The 24,840-nt window shown below is 41.1% G+C and overlaps 1 protein-coding gene across 2 annotated transcripts in view; it reads right to left on the bottom strand.

The window, feature by feature from the left end:
- Window positions 1-12,788, bottom strand: part of SOS1 (SOS Ras/Rac guanine nucleotide exchange factor 1) — a 152,499-nt gene extending 139,711 nt beyond the window's left edge. The window contains exon 1 of one of the 2 annotated variants that reach the window (XM_036873665.1): window positions 11,783-12,788. In XM_036873665.1, coding sequence (XP_036729560.1) covers window positions 11,783-11,869 — 87 coding nt within the window. In that variant the 5' untranslated portion in view covers window positions 11,870-12,788. The remainder of the gene's footprint in view (window positions 1-11,782) is intronic. The other variant, XM_036873666.1, reaches the window with a different exon arrangement.
- Between the last annotated feature and the right edge of the window lie 12,052 nt (window positions 12,789-24,840).

Below are 24,840 nucleotides of genomic sequence, written 5' to 3'. Positions count from 1 at the left end.
TTATTTTTTAATTGTCCATAATGTTTGCCATACAATAAATACTCAACAAATTTGGTGAATAAAACCAAACCAGTCAAAATCAGCAGGAAAGTAGCATTAAGGAAACTCTTTTCAAAATCATCTTCCCATTACAATTTTAAAATACCTACTTTAAAAATAATATCTGAGTAATTCAGGGTCCATAAAACCAAAACTTTAAATTACTTCTTTTCTCCAGTGTATGCCCCCTTCCCCAACTCCAATGGGAGATCTCCAGAATTTGACTTTATGAGTAATTTCTTTTACTGATTTGTGTTTGTCTGCCTGAGGTAGCCCAGTCTAGAAAGGAAAGTCAACAAGCATTCATCTTCATAACTGGATGGTTGGACTACTCAAGGTACTGCTGAAGTGCCTGAAGTGCTCCTGGTTCACTAGTTCATAGAGTAATAATACAGGTATCATTTGCATTGTTTTCTTTCATCTTTACTGCTTTGTTTGTGGTTTGGTACATTAAAGGTTTAATTATGAAATAAACTTGAATATGAGACGCAAACTTTATTTGATAACTACCAAGGCAAACTGTGTGCTATTAATATCAATGACAATTAAGTTTTGACTTTTAGAACTCATCCTAAGGTATTTTTTTCTTAAAGCATAAGGGGTTTGGGGGGAACAAACCACCACTTTAACTGAGGGAATACTGTAATTAAATTCTCCCAAATCAGGCAATTTATAGCCACAGAGATGAGCCTGGACGGCTATGAGAATGAGCCTCTCAGATCTCTGACTCCAGGGGAAATACTTGACTGCGGGCCCCAGCTGCTGCACGCCGAAATCCATCGCTGTGCGTGGAGGCCACACTTCTCACTGGCTGCTGCAGTCAAAGAGCAGCACGGGCATATGCTAAGGCAGCCCTAGTCCTGGGAGATGGGGAGTTTTTGTGATAGGCACCTTCGGCTCAAGGACTTCTGAGGTCTCGGTGAACTTCCTTAGAGCTACGACACTTTCATCCAGACTTCCTTCCTTACCTCTCTCCTTCACTTGGAGTCAGACTTACATCAGTCTGACAACTCTCCTTGCCTCTGTCCTCATTTTCTCTCACAAGCACTTCTCCTAATAAATTTCTTGCATGCTTAATCCCATCTTGGCATCTGCTTCTCCCTTGCAGCATTATACTTTTTTTTTTCTATTTTGCCATTTCAAATGAATTATTTGTTTCCCTATTTGCTAAAATAGGATACACCAAACATGACAATTCCAATGCCTTTTGACTGGTAAAGATCTCAACTAACTCCTGAGTAAGTATATTCTTGAGGGGACAAGACCAGAACTACATACAATTCAACATATGTACTGAGCACCTGCTATATATGAGAAATATGCTAAGCATTACAGGGAATACAAAGGTGAGTAGGATCCTATCGTGCTCTCAAATAGCTCCCAATATAGTGGAGGAGAGAAGCCACAGATACAAACTTTAAAGGGCAGATTATCATTAAGTACTAAAGTCGAAGTATAAAGTACTAAAGAAATTAAGAGATTCATTCTACTTAGGGGATGGAATTGTAGTAGAAAGTCTTTGTAGAGGAGACGGTATTTGAAATGTACATTGAAAGACATCATCAGGGCCTTCAGGTTGTACCTGCCTGTAATTAATAAGGACAATCCAACAAAGATGCCCTCCATGCTTGCACGCTTGACTACCCACAATGTGTAAATTCCTCCTATCACAATTCTCTCACACCTTCTCATTCCCAGAGTACTGATGGTTTCTTAGTTCCCCTCCAAAGGTGTTCCTCTCCCAGTATCCCCCCTTTTATCACCATTACCACTTAGACTCCTAAGCCAGAATCCTGGGAATCAGCTTTGACTCCTCTCACTACCCTGTCATTCAACTACCAATCTACCTCTAAATCTAAAATCCGTCCACTACTTCCCTGGTGGTGCAGTGGTTAAGAATCCGCCCGCCAGTGCAGGGGACATGGGTTCGAGCCCTGGTTGGGGAAGATCCCACAGTCCACGGAGCAACTAAGCCCGTGAGCCACAACTACTGAGCCTGTGCTCTAGAGACCGCAAACCACAACTACTGAGCCCGCATGCCACAACTACTGAAGCCCGCCCGCCTAGAGTCTGCGCTCCGCAACAAGAGAAGCCACCGCAATGAGAAGCCCGTGCGCTGCAACGAAGAGTAGCACCCGCTCGCCACAACTAGAGAAAGCCCACGCGCAGCAACGAAGACCTAACGCAGCCAAAAATAAATAAATAAAAATAAAATAAAATCTGTCCACTTTTCTTTATCCCCACAGCTACTGCCCTAGTCAAGACCACCATCATCCCCTCCATGAATTGCTGCAAAAGTCCCCTAGCCTACCTTCCTGCCTACAGTTCTACTGCCATTTAATCCAGGCTCCACAGAGCAGACAGTGATCCTTCAAAATTCATATCTAATTAGCAACATCCTGCTTAAAACCTTTCAGTGGTTCCTCACTGCTCACAAGATAAAATGCAACAATTTGGTTCACAAGACCTGGCCCCATGCTCCAGACTCCAGCTACTCAGAATTCCTAAGATGCTGAGCTCCTCTTGGACTCCAAAGACTCTTTGGACCACAAACCCTTGGAACACACTTCCTCCTCATCCTCACCTGGCTAACTCCCACTTCCACTAAAATGTCACTTCCTTCACTCCCAAATATAAACATACAAGGATAGTCTCCTAGCTTCCTATTGCCATCCCAAGACCATTACTTCTCAGCCCTTTCCTTTAGGGTCTATGCTGTCTTTTCATTAACTACCACCTTTAAAATTATTACTTTTTTATACAGCAGAATCCTTTCGTCAAATGCAATTCTACACAGAGCCCCAATATGTAAAAGAGTTAAGCTTCTCAGCCTAACTCAAGTAGTTTCAAAACCCTCTTCATTCAGCCTCCTTCTCTCCTAAGACACTGCTTCCCTAAAACCTAAGGTGCAGGACAATTAGAACACCATTGTCTGTATTATACTGCCTACTCAAAGGAAGAAACACAGTACAGTGGAAAGAGTTGTCTTTTAAGCTAAACAGACTTAAGTTCAAATCTTGATTCTACTCATTAGTCACAAGATCTTGAGCAATTTGCCTGAGGATCCATTTCTTCATCTGTAAAACTCAGCTGTAAAAATCACCACCTTGAAAAGTCAATGGGTAGAACAGAGATAAGTATGTAAAGTACCAAGCACAGTGCCTAGAATACTGAAACAAAGCAGGAAATCAATAAAATACTATCTGCTATGGCTTATCCAGGAAATGTAGGTTAACATTCAAAATCAATTAATGTGATTTACCATAATACTGACAGAATAAAGGAGAAAAACCTTATGATTATTTTAAGAGACACAGAAAAATCATTTGACAAACTTCAATATCCATTTATGATTTTAGAAAACCCCAAAACTCTCAGAAAACTAAAAGTGGAAGGGGAAATCCTCAATCTGATAAACAGCATCAATGAAAACTAACATCATCCTTAATGGTGAAATAAGACATGCTTTTCCCTTAAGAATGAGAACAAGGCAGGATGAGCACTCTCACTACTTTGATTCAACACTGTAATGGAAGTCCTCCTAGTCAGTAAAATAAGGAAAAGAAAGAAAGAAATCAATACCAGACTCTATTTGCAGATGACATAATTATGTAGAAAATTCTATAAAGTCTACAAAACAACTACGAGCAAGGTCAAAGGATACAAGATCAATATACAAAAGTCAGCTACATGCTTTTGTTTTTTATTCAGATATATCATCTTCATTAAACAACTTTTTTGAGTTTCATAATGCCTTTCTTTTTCATGCATTTTCGGCATACTGAAGGACTCGATGCATATTTAAGGACTTCCAATTGATAACATATAAAATTTCTGAAATTCCCTCTCTCTTTCCCCTTAGAAGTCTCCCTCCTTCATCTCCCATTTGGACTAAATTCTCTCTAGGCCTGGGCACATCTGTCACCCTGCAACTTCTCTTTATTGCTCTCCAAATTTTCACCTATTGTTTATATACTTGTAGCAAACAACTGGAAAATAAAATTTTAAAACAATTTACAATAGCATCAAAAAACAAAATATTTCAGATTAAACATAACCAAAGACACGTAAGACTTCTACACTTAAAGTGTTTCTCAGAGAAATGTAGAAGTCTAAATAAATGGAGACCTATACTACATTCATGAATCCAAAGATTTGCTATTGTTAAGATGTCAATTCTCCCTAGTTATCTACAGATTCAATGCAATTACAATTAAAATCTCACCAAGATTTTTTGGTAGAAATTGACAGAATGGTTCAAAATTTATATTGAAATGCAAAACCTAGAAACAATAAAATAATATTTTAAAAGAAGGAGGACTTACACTACCTAACTTTAAGACTTACTATAAATCTACAGTAATCAACGGTGTGATATTGGGGTAAAGATAAACAAAACACCAATGGAATAGAATGGAGAGTCTAAAAAATATATATATTTATTTTAAATATATTACATATTTAAATATACATTTACATTAATATATATTATATATATTCATTTAATTTTCACAAAAACAACAACAGAATCCAACAGGGAAAGGAAAGTCTCTTTGAAAAATAGTTCTGAAATAACTAGATACAAGCATAAAAAAATGAATCTCAATTCTTACCTCATATCATACACAATTAATTTGAAATGGACCACAGATTATGTAAAAGCTAAAACTATAAAGCTTTTAGAAAATAGCATTAGGACCATGTCTTCATGACTTGGTGGCAGGCAAGGGGTTCTGGGACAGGGCGCAATAACCTTAAAAGAAAAAAAACCTGATAAATTTGACTCCATCAATATTAAAAACTTGGGTTCATCAAAAAACACCATTAGGAAAATGAATAGACAAGCCACGGGCTAGAAGAAAATATTCATGAAACATATATCTGATAAAGGACAGTTAACCAGGATATATAAAGAACTCCCACAACTCAATACTGTGAAGAGAAACAGCTCAATTTTTTAAATGGGCAGCAGATTTACACAGACACTGCCCAAAAGATATACAAATAACCTACAAGAACATGAAAGAGTGCTCAGTATCATCAGTCATCAGGATATAGCAAATTAAAACCACAATGAGATACCACTACACACCCACCACGACTAAAATTAAAGACTAGTAACACTGAATACCGGCAAGGATGTAGAGCAACTGGAATTCTCATACACTGTTGGTGGGAACATAAAATGGTACAACCACTTTGAGAAAAGGTCTGGGAGTTTCTTATAAAACTAGCGGACACTTACTCTATGAGCCATTTCTCCTGATATTTACCCTAGAGAAATGAAAACATTTCTACAATACAACCTGTATAAAAACACTCATGGCAGCTTTATTCATAATGGCCCCAAACTGGAAACGTCCCTGGTATACATCCACTTGATAAACTTTTGACATGTTCACATGATAGAAAAAAGGACTGAATTCTTCATAAACACAACCTCAAAAGCCCTTCCAAAAATATATACTGTACGATTCTATTTATATGATATCCTAGAACAGATAAGATTAACCTATGGTAGGATGACAGAAGATCAGAAGAGCAGTTGCTTCTGGAGGTTGGGGGCAGGAACTGACTGAGAAGGCACATGAGGGAAATTTCAGGAGTGATGGTAATGTTTGATATCTTGGTAGAGGCTTAGGTTGTATTCATTTGCCAAAATTCATTAAATGGTACAATTAACATTTGTGTATTCCATTATATGTAAATTTTACCTAAAAAAAAGGAACTGCAAACAAATACTGAACTCTAAGTTAATGACATACATGCTGAAGTGTTTAGGGGTAAAGTGTACCGATGTCCACAACTTACTTTGAAATCCATCAAAACGTAAGATGGATTGGTGGATGGATAGAGAGAGAGATTAGCATGTGATAAAGCAAACAGTAAAATGTAAATTATAAAATCCAGGTGTAAATTGTAAAATAATTCCTTACCTGCTCCCATTACCCTCCTCTTCTAACTCATTGAGATTTCTAATCCGTGGAGCTCTCATTTACACCTCCATTATCTCTCTTATAGCTTAACTTCCAATCATCTGAAATATCTCTATTCTCTTCGTCTCTACCGCAGCCACCTGCAACCAACTATCCTTCTCTACCCATTTACCTAAACTGATGAGTGCTGCCCGAGGAAAATCTCACAACCACTAGACCAATGAACGCTACTCCAAATTTGTAACTTCCACACTCAGCACTGCTGAGCAATTCCTTTCTAATTCACTGGTTGGCTCCTTCTCCAGACTCCACAGCAGCAATTCCAAAACTGGATTATGCTTCTTAAACTCCTTACTCATTTCTCTTTCCTCATTCTATGTAAAGTATCTTGCCTTTTATTCCATCATGAACATAGTGGCTACTGAGCATGAACTACCTGCTCCCCAATCTACAAACCCATCTTATCTCACCTCCTCCCACCTCAGAAGAAAGGATGTCATCACTCCTGCCAGAGGCAGCGGATCATCATCAATACTGCTTAAAAATGCAGACTCTGTAACCAAGTTATCCTTTCCAAACCTCAGTTTTCTCTCTTATAAAATAGAAACAGGGGCTTCCCTGGTGGCGCAGTGGTTGAGAATCTGCCTGCTAATGCAGGGGACACGGGTTCGAGCCCTGGTCTGGGAAGATCCCATATGCAGTGGAGCAGCGGGGCCCGTGAGCCACAACTACTGAGCCTACGTGTCTGGAGCCTGTGCTCCGCAACAGGAGAGGCCTCGATAGTGAGAGGCCCGCGCATCGCGATGAAGAGTGGCCCCTGCTCGCTGCAACCAGAGAAAGCCCTCGCACAGAAACGAAGACCCAACACAGCCCAAAAATTTAATTAATTAATTAACTAATTTAAAAAAAATAGAAACAATAATAGTATACTGTGAGAATTAGAGAACACATGCAAGGCACTTAAAATAGTACCTGGCAAATAATTCAAGGCAAATCCCATTGCTGTGTTCCTGAGCTCATCTTGTTCAGTATCTTCACTAGCATTCTCTATCAGCTCCTTCCCCAAAGCCTCCTAGCATAAACAAGTTTCCATCACCTTCAAATAAAAAACAAGTATCTTCCCCAACTTGAATCCCCTTCTTGTCACAGAAGTATCTCTTTTCCCTTCATTTCCAAGCTTCTAGGGGAAAAAAAAAAATCTGAAAAAACTCATCTGTTCTTGCTATTCTTTTTCCATGATCTTCCATCTTCTATTCTCACACCGAAACTGCTTGGACATAAGTGACCCCTAAGCTGTCAAATCTAACACTTTTCAGGCCCCTTATTTGACTTTTCTATAGCCTGACACAGTTAATGACACTTTTCTTGAAACTCCTTCCATTCTCAGCTTCTCAGACACTAGGGTCCCATTCTCTCTACCTGACTCTTTCCTTCTTAATCTCCTTTACTCACGCCTTTCCCTCTGCTCTTCCCCTACACCCTACTGTCCATTCTATTTCCCCAGTTCTGATGCCAGCCTTATTTCATTCTTATCTCTAAATTTTAATATATTTATACTCTCCTGAAACTACTGGTACAATCAAGACAAATGAACATAAAAGCCTCCCCCCAAAATAACTACTGACTTGCTTTTTGTCACTGTGGATGCATTTTCTAGAAATTTATAGTACATATACTGTGGTGTTTTTTTGAGGGGGCAGGGGGTGGTTTCTTTGGCTTCTTTCATTCAGCTTAATTATTTTGAGATTCAGCAATGCTGCCTTGTATATCAACAGTTCATTCCTTTTTACTGCTGAGAAGTATTCCAATGTATGGCTATATCACAATTTGTTTATTAATTCACCTGCTGATGGACATTTGGGTTGTTTCCAATTTTTTGCTGAACAGGACTGCCATGAACATTCATGTGTAAGTCTTTCATAGGATATAAGCTTCGTCTACTCTCACGGCTCTACTTACACACCTGGAAGTCCCAAATCTGTTTCACCAGATACCAATAACCAGTTGCCAGTTTGACAAGTCCACCTGGATAACCCAAAATGACTTTTAAATCAACAAGCTCAAAACTCATCTTATAATGCCACTCTTTCCACCCCAGCAGGTTCTCCTCCTACATTCTCTATCCTGACTAAAGGCACTCAAACCAGAAACTTAAGAATCCTCCTACTCTTACCATTTCCCTCCATCACTCAGTGAGTTACTAGATCCTGTCAATTCTGCCTTTTAAACATCTTTCAAATAAAATCCATCTCCACACTTCCATCCTAATTCAAATGCATATCATCTCTTGGCTGGACTATTAACCCTAGCCTTCTTCTAACTTTTCTCCTTACCTTGGGTCTCATTATTCTCCAATCCATTTTCTATTCTATGGCCAAAGTGGATTTTCTAAAATTGAAATTTTATGTTACTCCCCTATTTAAAATTCCTCAATGCCATCTATCCCCTCAAGATAAAATTCATACTCCTTAGCTTAACATACAAAAAATTCTCCATAAATCAGTTTCCTCTCCAAACTCATCTTCTGCCACTTCCCATCATGTTCGAACTTAGTCATTTCTGGATGATGTCAATTACCTTTTAATCCTTAGTGCTGAGAGCAATACTTGGTCTGCAGTAGGCACAATATGCTTATGCAATAGATAAGGTAGGACCTAGACTAACAAATATATTGAGACCTTCTGGGGATTTTCAGGAATAGTAGTAGTCCAGTCTGGCTGAAGCATAAAGTATATGAAAGACTATGGTAAGCAACCCATCCAGAAAAGCAGGATGAAACCAGACCACAGATCACCATCAAGTCTATTCCAAAGAATATACACTTCATTCTATGCCCTCAAAAGACATCAACGGTTCTGAACAAGAGTGTGACACATTCATAAGTGTCCTATAACTTCTGAAATTTGAAAAGTAGATAAAGGAGAGGTGAGGGGCAGTGAACTCAGTAAAGAGGCTACAGCAGTAGTCTGGGAAAGGGGACTCAAGAGCAGTGGGAGTAGGGGGGAATAGATTAAAAGAACATGTCAAGGGGAATGAAGCTACAGGCTCTGACTGGGTGTGGGCAGTAATAAGTCATCAGAAATGACTCCAAAGTTTTGAACCAGTCAAATAAAGTAATACAGCTAATAAATCAAGATGATTTTTTTTTTAATAGGTGAAAAGGAGGGAGCTGATCGTTTTGTTTGGGTTTTCCCTACCCATTCATTCAAATTTAAGCGCCAACCAGGTGTCAGGCACTGTATACATGGAGGATAAAACGAGGGTAAAATATCATCCCTGTTCCCAAAGACCATCCAATCTAGTTGGGGTGGGGAACTTAAACAGGAAAAAAATAGGAACTTAAAATGAATTGTTAAGTGCTAGGCTAGGGTGCTAAAAGAATATTTAGACTGAAAGAAAGACTATCCAACTCAGGCCTGAGGATCTGAGAAAAGATCTGAGGTCTAGAGAGCCCAGAGGATGAGTGGTGTTAGGCCAGGCAAAAGGCCGTCCAGGTGAAGAAAACAGCATGTTCAAAGAGCCTCAGGTTAGATAACACAAGTTGATGCATCTGCAAACAGTACAATAAGTACAATAAGTCTAAAAGAAGATATGGAGATATCCACAGGAAATGTCTAACAAGCAGATGAAAATGCAGGTTTTGAGCTACCAAATATATTTTCAACCTGTCTTTGGTGGCTTAAAATCATCTTTAGTGGATATTTTAAATAAGAATTGGGAGAATCTCACACATCAGCGAGATTGTGTACACTTCCACCTTCTCCCATCACTTCTACTGTCAAGCAAGGGTATCTCTGCTTAAAGTCAAAGCGGGTTTATATAAATAAGCAAAGAGGACTGGTGGGGACTGTGGAAAATCTGAGATAGATAGATGCCTTGTCTAAAGAGGGCAGCCATTTACTCAGCTCCAGCAGCTTACTGCCTTGCTTGAATGCTGGCCCAATGTGGAGAGATCTTCTTATTCTCCAAGAAAAGCTCAAAATTCAGATTTTATGTAATATCTCCCATTTGAAAATACTGGCATCTGATTACATTAAAAATAAAACAACACTATGCCAGCCAAAAAAAATGCTTCTGTGGACAGATTTCAGCACAGGCCACCAGTGTGGCAGAGTTAGACCTGGTCTGCTAAATCCTTCAGTGCTCTTTTCACTATCTCATAGGACCCTCAACTGATAGGGTTTCATGGTGACTCCCATGGGATAGGAGCTGCTTGCTTCCAAGCGAAACAGCCCCAAACTGATAGTGCTTTATTAGTTCTTTTATATATTTTCAATAATTTTTGTCTCTTCCCCACCCCATCCCCACCCTGGTCAGGATACCTGCTTCTAACATCACTGAGACTTCCTACTCCCCTCCTATTACAACCTAAGATGGCAAGCTTGCAGGTAAAGCAAAAGTAAACAGAGTGAGAGCCTGACAGGATTTCTAATGAATAAAGCAGGTAAGGCATATGGCAAAGATTTGGTTTTCTTAGAAAACAATTATCACAGAGATATCTGTGACTAGTCAGACACCTGAGCAAAAAAGTCAGTAACTTATATTTGAAATATATGAGCAAATTCTGCTAACAAACCAAATAGGTTCCATTGTGAGCTACCAAGAGGGGGAGAGGGAGAACAGCACAAAAGGGAAAGTAAAAGTTGCTGGCCTTTGAGAAATATCAGATACCTCTTAAAACACAGTTTTTTAAAGTATAAATGTTTAAAAGAAAAGGTACACTATAACCTCAACTCTCAGTGAGGAATAAAAATATTTTTTAATCAGATAACATGAAACATTCTTCGAGCAACAAGAAATGGGGATTTAGAAACACTATTAAAAGAGTAAAGCTATCCCTATATTTATAAGAAGTAAAAGGAAAACAAAAAATAATCTGATAGTTTTTAATATTCATTCAGAGATCAGCTGCTGATGTTTTAGTGTATTAAATCACAACGTTGCTTCAGAAGCTCTGAAAATGTAACAACATTTCCTAATTATACTAAAACGGATAAAAGTACAGATCACGGGGTATATAACTTTAGATAACAATATGGCAAACTCGAAGAAACAAAGAACTGTTAAAATGTCTAATCAACAAACCGAATGACAGTACCAAGATTTTGAGAGAGAGAGAGACAGACAGACAGACAGACATGGGGGGGGGCGGGGAGGGAGAGAAAAAGAGAGAGAAAGAAAGAGAGAAAGAGAGAAAGGAAAGGGAAGGAAGGAAAGCAAGCAAGGAAGGAAGGAAGGACAGTGGCATGTGCACCCGCCCCTGTGAATCGGAGGAGTCGGGGAATTCAGGGGAATGAAGAGTGATTACAGAGGGCGAGCAAAGCAGGCCCTGTTCCTGCTGGCAGGCGAGCTCTGCAATTACTTAGAGCAAGCATTATGGCCAGAGCATTCTGGAGCCCACTTAGACGAGCAGACTGGACACCTAAAACCGGAGGCTGACAGCAGCTCCGGGAGAGGACCGAAAAGGCGGAAAAGTGGCCTGCTTTGACCTCCACTGAAAACGGAGGCTCCTCCAACTCTCGTCTCTGAATCAGGGGCAGGGCGGTAAGCTCTCAGCGGTTGGATTCTTCGGACAAACTCTCCCAGGCTCCCTGCGGCCTTCCCACACACCACACCGGGTGAACGTCAACACGGAGAGCCGGCGAGTGTAAGGGAACCTCTCGGTGTGCGCCGTCCTTTCTGGGAGGCGGTGAGACCGGGAAGAAAGACGGCTCCGCGCGCGCCCCGCCTCCCAGCCCTTCCCCAGCCCCGGCCCGGCGCCCTCGCAGGGGCTGCAGCCGGGAAGCGGGGTCTCGCGCGCTCCTCACCTTTTTCAGCGCAGGCACCAGCAGCCCCCGCCACTTGGGCGCGTTCTCCTCGCTGAAAAACTCGTACGGCAGCTGCTGCGCCTGCATGGTGCCCCCGGGGCTCCTCCGGGTTGGGAGAGGGGCGGCGGCGGCCGGGCCGGGGAGCCGCGAGAGGGCGAGCTCTTAGCGCGGAACAGGGCCGCGGCCCCACCGGACGGCCCGGCCCCCTCGGGGCGCCGAGCGGCCGGGCTAGCCCCGGAGAGGGAGCTGGGGGGCGAAGCCCGCGCCCGGCCACCCACCCGACACGGGCACCAGCCGCGAAGAGCGAACGCAGCCCGGAGGCGGCGGCGGCGGCATCCCGCACCACCGCCCCGGGGCCGGGCCCCCACTCCTCCCCGGCCCGCTGGCGCCGCCCCGGGTTGCCCTCCGCCGCGGTCGCCGCCCGCCCGCCTGCCGGGGCTGCGCTCCCGGGCCCGGCCTGGCCCCGCGGCGGAGCCGGCGGCTGGGGGAGGGCGTGTGGACGGACGCTCCGGCCGCGGCGCCCGCGCGGCAGGGACCCCGAAACGCGAGCGACCCGGGGCGGGGCGGAGCTGGGCGCGGGGTGTAGCGGGGGAGGGGAAAGGCCCGAGGTCGTTGTTGGGGAATCCGGCTGCCTGAGGTGCCGCCGCGGCCGCCGCCGACGCCGGTGTAGCGCTAGAGCTTCCTACTAGCGAACTGAACCTGCCTGCTACTGAGCATGCGTCGCCGGGCAGGGCCGGTTCGCTCCGGGTTTTCCGGCTCCCCAGCCAAGGAGGAGGGAAGCGCGAGCGAGCGAGGGAGGGCGCCCCGCCGGGCTGTGGCTGCGCCCCCGAGGGCTGCAGGGGGAGGAGCGATAGGGCCCCGAGACGTCGAACCCCCGGCCGAGTGGGGCCTGCGGGGTGGGGTGCGAGCTACGGTGGAGCGGCCCCCATTGTGTGGTTGGGCCGAGAAGGATCCCACCCCTCTCTCGGAGTCCCTGGGCCTTTCGTTTCGGAAAGGGGTGTGTATCTGTGTACTTTGTTCCCGAGCGTGAAGATAAGGACTGCCCAGAGCATGCAATGTATAGTAAACAGGCTGGACAAAAGATAGGTGCCTTTCTCACGAAACCTACGGCATAATAGAAGTGATCGCAATGTCTCCAATCGGTCTTTCCACATCACCAAGAATAAAACGTGTACGTGTAATGTTTTTGTGTGTGTTTTTAAATGCAATATGTTCATCTTTGAAACCCGTTTCAAATATGAACTCCAATAATCACTTACCTCCAGTGGAAATTGACACCTCTCCTGCAGCTCCCAGATCCCAGGAACACTTTACTCAGTGCCCTCTCCGGGCATTTAGCTTAACGTGTTTTGTATCTCTACAAGGCTCTTTCAACTAGATAACAAACTCCTGGAAGGCAGATCTTTTTCACCAGGGTTAGGGGCTCTACACAGAATAGGCACTTAGTGAATGTTTGTGGAATGCTAAAGGAGCATTATCTGTAAATTGTTCCTCCATCCCAGGGATGCAGGTGTTTGCTTTTAACAGTGGCACTGGGTGGCTGGCGCCTCATGGTTTACCATTACCACTTTTTGAGCATAATCTCATTTAATCCTCGGAGCAATCCTATTGTTTTTGCATCACAGTTTAAAGAACCAGCCTGAGTTGAAATTGATACTGTACCCTGCTATTTCAGAGAACAATAACCAGAATCACATAGATGAGAAATGTTTAAGCAGCGGTTCTTAATCTCTACGGGACCTCTTTGAGAATCTCGTAAAAGTCTTGGTTCGTTTCCTTTAAAGACGTACACATATGATTTACATTTAAAAATTCTCCACACTTTCAAAGTGTTCAGAATGACATTTTGAAAATCATCCATAAATCCTCTGGGTAAAAAGAGGCAAAGTAACCATAGCTTAGAGAGGGGTTGGGGGCAGGAGAAGGGGTCTCAGAGGAAAACATGACAGCCATTTTCAAATCTCTAAAGTAATGATATGAAAAAATATATATGATATGTGATAGGGTTTTGTGTGATTCTAAACGATTGAATTAAGATCAAGCCTCTGCCCCAAATTATTCCTGGGCTTCCTACTGCTCTTAGAATACTTTTCAAACTTCCTACCATGACCCACAAAACATGCATCTGGCTACTGTTTACATTCTCAACTTTTTCTCACCATTCTCAACGTTGGCTCACCACATTCCAGTCACACTGGCCTTCTGTCTATTCCTAGAAAACACCATCCTCTTTCCTGCCTCAAGGGCTTTGCTCTTCTCTCAGCCTGTAACTCATTCTGCTCCTGTTCACTTGGCTGGTTACAAAAGTCACCGCCTCCAAGAGGCCTTCGGTGATCACGCTAAGTAGTTTCCACCTATACTTTTCTCCCATAAGCCTTGGCTTCTTTCTTCGCAAGCATAAATCACGGCCTTTATTTTTCGTTGTTGGTCTCCCCCCACCCCGCCGCCCCCACCGTCTGGAATGTAAACTCCAAGATCAACAATCTTATGTGTTCACTCTAGCTCATCATTGTATCCCCAGGAACTACAGCACTTGGCACATAGTAGGTTCTCAATAAATACTGTTGAAGGTATGAAAGTTGAATGGCGGAAACTTTCAGGAAGACTATGTAATCGGAGTTGTCCTAAGAAACGGGTGATCTTCTGGGGTGTGCAAGTAAAAACCGTACATTCGCTCACTCGGGACGACGGGGAGGGTTAAGAGGTGGGACTTGATGACCTCCAAGGTCCCCTTCAACTCCGAGTCTCTGATTTGACTGCAGAGGTAAACAAGCCTTAGAAACATGGATTAAAGCCCGGCTGGGCATGCTTAGCGGCCGGGGCAGGTTTTCACTAGTATGTACGTTTTGGCTGCAGACTGACAGCAAGCAGCTGGAGGGAAACTGCAGAGAAGACACTCGGCTCTCCGCAGCTGAGAGACCTAAGGGGAGTGGTGTTGGGTTCGGCGCCACTAAGGTCAGGGAGCAATCGAGCCCCTCTACACCGTTTGCTTGTATCTCTTGGGCCAAATCAAAACCTATGGGCGTGCTGCGAGAGAAGACGACCGTGGCGGACTCAGAAACTTGCTAGTGGAGACGCGAAAACCCCGTTAGCCCCTCAGCGGCAACCGCCGACTGTGGCCCCGCGGCGCAGGCGCAGAGGTTCCGTTCGCGCCCCACCTTCGACTCTAAAGAGCCAGGAGCCTGAGCGGACGTGACGCACGGGGGCGCGTCCAGGCAGGCTAGCCGAGTTCTGAGCGCGTCGAGTCAGCACACGGGCAGCGGGAAAGGAGGCGGGGAGGACTTTTGGTCTGGCGGCGCGCCCCCTGCAGGGGGGAGTGCAGCACTACGCGCTTTGCCTCGCGCCGCAACCGGACGCAGTCACAGGGTTCCCTGCCTGGGTGCAGCCGCAACGATCTTCCTGAAGCAAACTTCAGATGCAGTTACTCTCCCGTTCGAGTCTCCACTGTCATCCCAGAATAAAGTCCAAAGTCCTTAGCTTTGTATTCATGGCCTTGCACAATGGGGCCACTACTTATCTTTCCAGCTATAGCTCTCACTCAAAATGAACTACTATTGCCTCCTATAAACCCATTATTTCTGTCTCTTGTTTCTTGCCTATTCTGTTCCATCTGCCTAGAATGCCCTTCATCATCTTCCTCCAATCCCACCACAGCTTCACCCCACCTCCCATATACACGCTCACCGTGAAATTCTTATCCACGCTGTCGCCGCCAGCACATATGCCGCCTTCTTTCTGAAGTCTTTTTCAGCCCCCATTTAGGATTCCTCCCCTTAAACTTTCGAGTCCAATAGGCATAAGAAACAGCAGTTTCAGCCATCAATAAAGTTAAGGTCTTCTCTTCCAGCAGCATATCCTCTCAATGCTTCCCCTCACCCTGTCTTTCTTCCCAATCCCCACTTTCAATTCCATTTCTCCAATTATGTCCCCAGAAAAATACACCAGAGAAAGCAGTGGCTGATAAAACCACTGGACAACCATCCTTTATCACCTTATCACCTTTAGTTAATACTTTGATCCTCCCTTCTACCTCTCCCTCTCCCTCTCTCTCTCTCTTTCTCACCCCCCCCCCCCCCCCCCGCTCTCTCTCTCTCTCTCAGGCAAAGATGGTGGGGAGCAAGGTAGGTACAATTAGAAGACATGATCAAAAGCTCTCCAAGATATTTAGGACTATTCCTGGCACTTTTTTTTCAGGATCCCGGCAGAGTCCAGTTTTTGGCAAAAGTCTTTTTCCAGTTGATTCAAGTGGTAATGTCTCCTCAAACCGATTGCACCCCAATCCAATTCAACTTTCATTGAATTCCCAACAGTTTGTCATGGAACCTGATAAACTGGTTCTAAACTGTATACGGAATAGAAAAAAAAAAGTTCTTCTGTTAAAAGAGCAAGGTAGGGGAACTTGACTTACCAGATATGAAGACATTACACAGCTAGAGTAATTAAAACAACGTGGTATCAGAAAAGGAACAGACAAACATACCAATGGACCCATCTCATTGCGGTGGCTTCTCATTGCAGTGGCTTCTCTTGTTGTGGAGGACCAAATACGTAGAAACAATTCATGACACAGCAAGCATTGCCGATGAGTGAGTAAAGGGTATAGTGCTCAATAAATGAAATATGCACAGTTGATAAATACATATAGAAAAGTGAAATTACATCCCTAACTCACACCCAACACAAAACAACCGTATGTGGATAAAAGACTTAAATGTAAAAAACAAAATTATAAAATTGTGAGAGGAAAATAAAGAATATCTTTATGAGCTCAAAGTAAGAAAAGATTTCTCAAATAATACACAAAAAAACACAAACCATAAAGGGAAAGATTGATAAATTTGATTTTATTAAAACTAAGAACCTCTGTAAATCAAAATAAGGCATACAAAAAGTGAAAGCACAAGCCATTAAGTAGGAGAAAGTCGTTGCAACTCAACCGAAAAAGAATTCGTATCCAGGACAGGTGGCTTACTATATTTTTTTTTAATAAATAAATTTATTTGTTTGTTTGTTTGTTTGTTTGTTTTTGGCTGCATTGGGTCTTCATTGCTGCACACAGGCTTTCTCTAGTTGCGGAGAGCGGGGGCTGCTCTTGGCTGCGGTGCGCGAGCTTCTCATTGCGGTGGCTTCTCTTGTTGCGGAGCACAGGCTCTAGGCACACGGGCTTCAGTAGTTGTGTCCCACGGGCTCTAGAGCGCAGGCTCAGTAGTTGTGGCGCTTGGGCTTAGTTGCCCCACGGCATGTGGGTTGGGATCTTCCCGGACCAGGGCTACGAACCCATGTCCCCTGCATTGGCAGGCGGATTCTTAACCACTGGGCCACCAAGGAAGTCCCCAGCTGGTTTACTTTAAAGGAGATAATGATGGTTAAATGTTCACCTCACTAGTAATCAGGGAAAAGCAAGTTAAAACCACAATGAGATATTATTTCATGTCCATTGAATTAGCAAAAACTTAGAAGTTGAACAATGCTAAGCTTTGGCAAGGATGTAAAGCTATTAAAATTCTCATCCACTGCCATGGGAAAATAAATGATTAAAACCACTTTAGATAACTATTTCTTTTCTTGAAATATGAATATGGGTATGTCCTATACAAACTGGCATAGATTTATTCCCATAGCATGTATATCCCAAAGAAAATTCCTCACTGCATTGTTTGTTATAGCATAAACAGTAGAATGGGTAAATAAATTGTGGAATACTATAGTGCAGCAAAAATGAATGAACCACAGTTTATGTTTATGTTCCCCCCAAAATTCATATGTTGAATCCCAATCTCCAATGTGAAGGTATCTGGAGATTGGGTTTTGGGGAAGCGGTAAGGACATGCGGGTGGAGCCCTCATGAATGAGGTTAGTACCAATATAAAAGAGACTGCAGAGAGAGCCCTCTCCCCTTCCACCATGTAAGGACAAGAGAGAAGACTGTTATCTATGAACCAGGAAGTAGGCTTTCACCAGACATTGAATCTGAACGTGTCTTGATCTTGGACTTCCCAGCCTCAAAAACTGTGAGAAATAAATTTCTATTGTTTATAAGCTACTCAGTCTATGGTATTTTGTTATAACAGCCCAAAAGACCTAAGACACACATCAACATAGGTGAATTCTTTAAAAATAACACTGATAATATATAAATGTGCCTGTGAACCTCCAAAGGAAAAAAGAGAAAACAAACGAAAAAACCACTAAGCAAGACACACAGGAAACTACACACTATATGATTCACTATATAAGGTGCAAAAAAAAAAAAAAAAGTAGAACTGAGTTGTATGTTATTTATTGTGATACCCAACCTCTAAGATGGCCCTATGAGCCTTACTTCCTGGTATTCCTTCCCCAGTATAGATAACACTCCCATGTTGAATAGACAATCCTAGGCAATAGTCACCTGCAAAAATAGGATTTTGCAGAAATTATGTATGTGGCTTCTGAGGCCAAGTCTTAAAAGACATGGTCACTTTACTGTGTCTCTCTCTCATCTCTCATTCTGGGAGAAACCACTGCCATTTTCTGAGGACACCCAAGCAACCCTCTAGGGGAAGCCCTCACTGACAGTCTTGGAAATAGATCCCTCAGTCCCAGTAAAGGCTTCAGATAATTGAAATCTAGTTAATATTTTGACTGCAACTTTTTTAGGGATTCTGAGCCAGAAGCACTCAGATGATCCATTTCAAAATCTTTAACTTTCAGAAACGATGAGATAATAAATGTGTGTTGTTTTAAGCCACTAAGTTTTGGGGTAATGGCTTATGCAACATTAGAAAACTAATATTTTTATGGATACATACATAAGCGGTCAAATTATAACAAAACATTAAAATAATACTGAATTCATAATGGTGGTTGTGAAGGTTGTATGCATATGGAGAGATCTTTAAGATATATTGTAAATTGTAGGAAAAAAATAGTGTAGAAAGTGTTCGCAACTGGGGAGGTTTTACACAAGGTTCTAATGAGATACTGGTAATGGTCTATTTCTAACCTGAGTAGTAGGTACACAACTGTTCATCTTATTATTTTAAAATTTAAACACATACACTCTTTGTTGTATGCATAATATGTTACAAACACACACTACACACAGAGAAGGGGGGTGATGGCTCCAATGGGCCAATAGAGAGAGAGCACAGTGGCTTCATAGCCAATTCTGAACTGACTGTGACAATCTCAGTAATGCACTTAAGAAATAAAATCTACCTGCTCTTAATTATAGATCAGAGTTGGAAGAGGCTAGAAGTAGACACAAGTAGGCAGTAGTTTAAAGACAAATCACATGAAGCATCTGTACTGACTGCCAGTTTCTCTTTTCTCCTCCTCTCCGCAGCAGCAAAAGGCTAACATCTCCAAAGCTTCTCAGTCTCAGATACTAAGGGTTGGAAAGGCAACTGAAGAGTGAGAATAAGGGCTACATTTTGGTTTGAACTCAGGTCAACCAACTCAAGTCCTTTATTGCTCTTTGTTGCCTTAAGCAAGTTACTTAATATCTATTAAAACAACTTGTATAATGTGAGTCCAGAGGAAGTAACCTCATCAGGTAAGCACCCACTGTATAAGGAGTTCAATATCTGAATATGAGTAACCATGGTATGTAATTCAAAGATATTCGAAGGTTAATTTAAAAAAATAACTTGGCATTTAAAAATTCAAATAAGTAATACATCCACGTGATTCATGAAGTGTCTTTTTCACCCTGCCCATCAGCTATAGTGCTTCCCTCCAATTCCCTAGCAGGTAACCATTTTTTGTTAGTTTCTTACATATTCCTCCAGAGTTAGTTGCTGCAAACACAAATATAATATTTTAACAGAAAAGTTTCAAAAACAGGACAGAGGGACTTCCCTGGTGGCAAAATCCACCTACCAATGCAGGGGACATGGGTTCGAGCCCTGGTCCGGGAAGATCCCACATGACACGGAGCAACTAAACCCGTGCACCACAACGACTGAGCCCGCGCGCCACAACTACTGAAGCCCACACGCCTAGAGCCCGTGCTCCACAACAAGAGAAGCCACCACAAGGAGAAGCCCGCACACCGCACCGAACAGTAGCCCCTGCTCGCTGCAACTAGAGAAAGCCTGCATGCAGAAACAAAGACCCAACACAGCCAAAAATAAATTTATTAAAAAAAAAAAAAAAAAAGGACAAAGATTCCCATATAACTTTCATGCAGACTTACCAATTTTTAACATTTTACCCCATTTGCTATATCATTTCCTCTCTGTCTCTATCTCTGTCCTTGTCTCTTCATGCATACATACATACGCACATGCATATATACACACATACATAAATGTGTGTGTCTAATATTTCTTCAGAATCATTTGAGACCAATTTGCACACATCATCCCCCTCTACCCCAAACATTTCAGTGAGTCAGTGTGCATTTCCTAAGAACAAGGACTTATATTTACCTAACTGTAATAAAATTATTAAATTCAGAAAGCTAACATGGATACAATACTATCATCCGATCTACAGACCTTATTGAAATTTCACCAATTGTCCCTACAATGTTCTTTACAGAGATTGTTTTTCCTGGTCTAGGATCCAGTGGAGGATCATATACTGCATTTAGTTTTTGTGTCTCTTTAGTTTCCTCTAATCTGGAACAGTTCCTCAGTCTTTCTTCGTCTTTCATGGTATTGCCATTTCTTAAGATGACAGGCCATTTTGTCTTATAATGTCCCTCAGTTTGGGTTTGTCTGAAATTCTCCAATGATAAGATTCAGGTTTTTGTATTTTGGATACGAATAGCAAATGTGTGGTATCCTGAGTGTATCACATCAGGGGGGACATGATGACAGTTTATTCCATCAGTAGTGATGCTAATTTTGATTACTTGGTTAAGGTGGAGTCAACAAAGTTTCTCCAATATAAAGTTATTTTCACTCTTCGTAATAGTACTAACTTGTACAAACATAAGTTATTTTTAACAACAGCTTTATTGAGATATAATTCACATACTATACAATTCACAATTGAAAGCATTCAAATCAATGCTTTTTTTAGTATATACACAAATTTATTCAGCCATTACCACAATCAATTCTGGAATATTTTTATCACCCCAAGAGAAACTTCATATCCACTAGCGGTCATTCCCCATTTCTCTCCAAACTCCCACAGCTCCAGGCAACCAATAATCTACTTTCAGCCTGCATAGATTTGCCCATTCCATAGAGTTCAAATAAATGTAATCATACAAAATGTGGTCTTTTGTGATTGGCTTCTTTTACTTAGCATAATATCAAGGTTCCTTCATGTTACAGCATATATCATTATTTCATTTCTTTTTATTATTGAATAACATTCCATGGTATGGCTATACCACATTTTATTTATCCATTCATTAGTTGATGAACATTTGGGTTATTTCCACTTTTTGGCTATACTTTTTGGTTATACTATACTTTTTGGTTGTAATGTTCTTACAAACATTCGTGTACAAGTTTTTGTACAAACATATGTTTTCATTTCTCCTGGGTTTGTATCTAGGAGTAGAATTGCTGGGGCATATGGTAACCCTATGTTTAATCTTTTGAAGAACTGCCAGACTGTTTTTCAAAGTGGTTACATCATTTTATATTTCAACCAGTAATGTATGAAGATTACAATTTCTCCATATCCTCACCAGCACCTTGTTATTGTATATCTTTTTTACTATAAGCATCCTAGTAGATATGAAGTGGTATGTCATTTTTCTTTTGATTTCCATTTCCCTGATGGCTAATGATGTTGAGTATCTTTTCATGTACTTATTCACCTTTCGTATACCTTCTTTGGAGAGATGTCTATTCAGAGCCTCTGCTTATTCTTTAATTGGGTTATTTGTCTTTTTTTTTTATTGAGTTGTGTTCTCTATATATTCTGGATACAAGTCTCTTATCAGATACATGATTTACAAATATTTTCTCCCGTTCTATGGTTTGTCTTTTTACTTTATTGATGTGTCCTTTGAAGAACAAAAGTTTTTAATTTGATTAAGTCTAATTTATCTATTTTTGTTGTTGCTGCTTGTGATTTTTGGTGAAATATCTAAAAAGGTTTTGCCTAACCCAAGGTCATGAAGATTTATCCCTATAATTTCTCTTGAGTCTTATAGCTTCAACTCTTAGATTTAGGTTTATGATCCATTTTGAGTTAATTTTTGTGTATGGTGTGAAGAAGGGGTCCAGTTTCATTCTTTTGCAGATGGATATCTGGTTTCCCCACCACCATTCGCTGAAAAGACTATTCTTTTCCCATTAAACTGTCTTGATGGCATTACTGAAAATTAATTGACATAAATGTCAGGGTTTATTTTTGGACTCTGAATTCTATTCCTTCAATCTATTTATCTAAGCTTATGCCAGTGCTACACTGTCTTGATTACTGTACTTTGTAGTAAGTTTTGAAATAAGGAAGTGTGAGTCCTTCAACTTTGTTCTTTTTCAAGATTGTTTTGGCTATTCTGGGTCCCTTGTAATTCTATATGAATTTTATGATCAGCTTGTCAATTTCTGCAAAAAAGAGAGCTTGGATATTGATAGAGATTGCATTGAATCTATAAATCAATTTGGCAAGTATTGCCATCTTACTATTGAGGGACTTCCCTGGTGGTCCAGTGGGTAAGACTCCATGCTCCCAATGCAGGAGCCCTGGATTCGATCCCTGGTCAGGGAACTAGATTCCACATGCATGCCACAACTAAGAGTCCTCATACCTCAACTAAGACCTGATGCTGCAATGAAGATCCTGTGTGCCGCAACTAAGACCCAGCGCAGCCTAAATAAATAAATAATTAATTTAAAAAATATATTGACTCTCCTGATTCATGAACATGGGCTGTCTTTCCATTTGTACAATTTTTAATTTCTTTTAGTAATGTTTTGCAGTTTTCCCAGTACAAGTTTTGTACTTCTTTTGTTAAATGTATTCCTAAATATTTTATTCTCTGATCCTGTTGTAAATGGTTGTTTCTTATATTATTGTCAGATTGTTTATTGGTAGTATATAGAAATACAACTGATTTTTTAAAATTTATCTTATATCTTGCAACATTGCTAATCTCATTTATTATGTCTAAAAATATATACTCTTACATTCCCATTTTATTAACAAATCATAGCAAACACTTTTTTGCACCTTTTTTCTACACTTAATGATTTATCTTAAAAATTTCTCCAAATCCATACATGAGAACACTCTCATGTTTTTATAGTATATAATTCTATTAAATGGATATACAATAATTTATTTTATTAATTTTCTTCTGAGGGACATCTGGGTTTTTCCCCTAACCTTTGATTATAAACAGTGGTGGAATAAGTAAAATTATTTTGCTTGTATTCAAGTATATCTGAGGATAAATTCCCTGAAGAAGGACTGCTGGGCCAATGGGAAAGTATTTTGCAATTTTGATAAATATTGACAAACTAGAGGGCTAATTATTTAATGTTCTTAATGTCTTTAGGGGTGCTCATTAGGAGTGGTATAGTAATAATAAGACAAAGGAGAAAATTTTAGTTAGTTACCTAATAGTGACTATTCCTATTATATTAGTATCTATAAGGACTATGAAACAATGTTTTGAGTTTCTCTGAAGTCATACCTCATGCCTTGAGGTGGTAGTGCCTTATGAACTATATAAGACAAGTGATTTTTTAAATACTATTGTCTTATTCCATGTTCATTTTGTAGGGCATGTAGCTTAATTACAACAGATAAATTTATTGCACAAATAAATCTGCTGTCAATTCTTTGTATATTAGGGTTGTTACCCCATTGAGAGCTTAATGATCTGCCATACTAGTGGAGTTACCCTAGATTTTATTAAACACACATGACCTACAAAAGCCCTGTTTTCTTCCAAGAATGTATATAAAGCAAATGTTAGAACAAATCAGGTCAATTGGTCAGTTGGCATTTCTTAAAAACTGATGTTGTTTATAGGTTTTACATCCATATCATTTTTTAAAAATAAAAAATTGTAAGGATGCAGCACATAATTTGTTTTGTATGTAACACTGATACTAACTTGTAACACTGATACTAACTTGGAGATGTTGTGTAGCTCAGATGTCCCTTCAAGAAAGGACTCCTTTGGACTTCCCTGGTGGTCCAGTGGTTAAAGCTCCGTGCTTCCACTCCAGTGGGTGCAGGTTCAACCTCTGGTCAGGGAACTAAGATCTCACATGCCCCATGGTGTGGCCAAAAAAACAAAAGAAAATGGAAAGGACTCCTTGCCTATCTTTAAGGACTGTGCAGTTAGCTGACAGCATCTAGCAGTTAACTCCTTCAAGTCTCCTTCAGCTTTCAGGCCAAGGTCTTACTCTGCTTGAGGTGGCCCCAATCAATGACTCAGCAAGATAGTGGAACAAAAGACTGGCAATTTCCACCCAATGCAGAACTCCTCTAATGGGCAATCTTTGCTCTGGAGCTCCCCATTGCAATGGCTGAGTTGTTGGCAGATCTGTATTGTGGTCTGATGGCGTCTCTACCCAGTCCAGCTTCCTTCTTTTTCCTTTCACAGATGTTACTTCTCAATAAGCCTCCTGCACTCTTAACAACATCTCAGTTTCTGCTTCCCAGCAGACCCAACTGATACATTTGTATATGAAATTGTTTTGCAGGACATCAACTGATATTTTAAATCATGATGCATCCATATAAGCTGTTGAAATTCATTGATTTTAGAAACACATCGATAATCTTCAAAACTGATTTCTTTCTCATAATATGTGCAGAAATTAATATAGCTCTGAATCTCTAAGAGCTTGCAGTTTACCCTAATTTTGATTATGTTCCTTAAACAGAGTTTATGAAAAATATAGCTAAAGTTTCCAAACTTCCTCAGATCTATCCTTCTTCTTTGACTGCTTCTGACAGAGAAGAAATAACGAGAAAAATCTCTTCATTTTTTTGGCCAATAAACTACGAGCAACTCTGAAAAAAGAAAGAGAGAGAAAAAAAACACAAAAACAAAATAACATATCCCACCATCCTTTGTGCAATGGTTGATTTCCCTAAATCTTTGAAAATTACTTATACATGCATGACTTATGAAGAGAATGCCA

This window comes from Balaenoptera musculus, chromosome 13, assembly GCF_009873245.2.
Source record: "Balaenoptera musculus isolate JJ_BM4_2016_0621 chromosome 13, mBalMus1.pri.v3, whole genome shotgun sequence".
NCBI lineage: Eukaryota > Metazoa > Chordata > Mammalia > Artiodactyla > Balaenopteridae > Balaenoptera > Balaenoptera musculus.
This window is presented reverse-complemented; position numbering and strand designations above follow the sequence as displayed.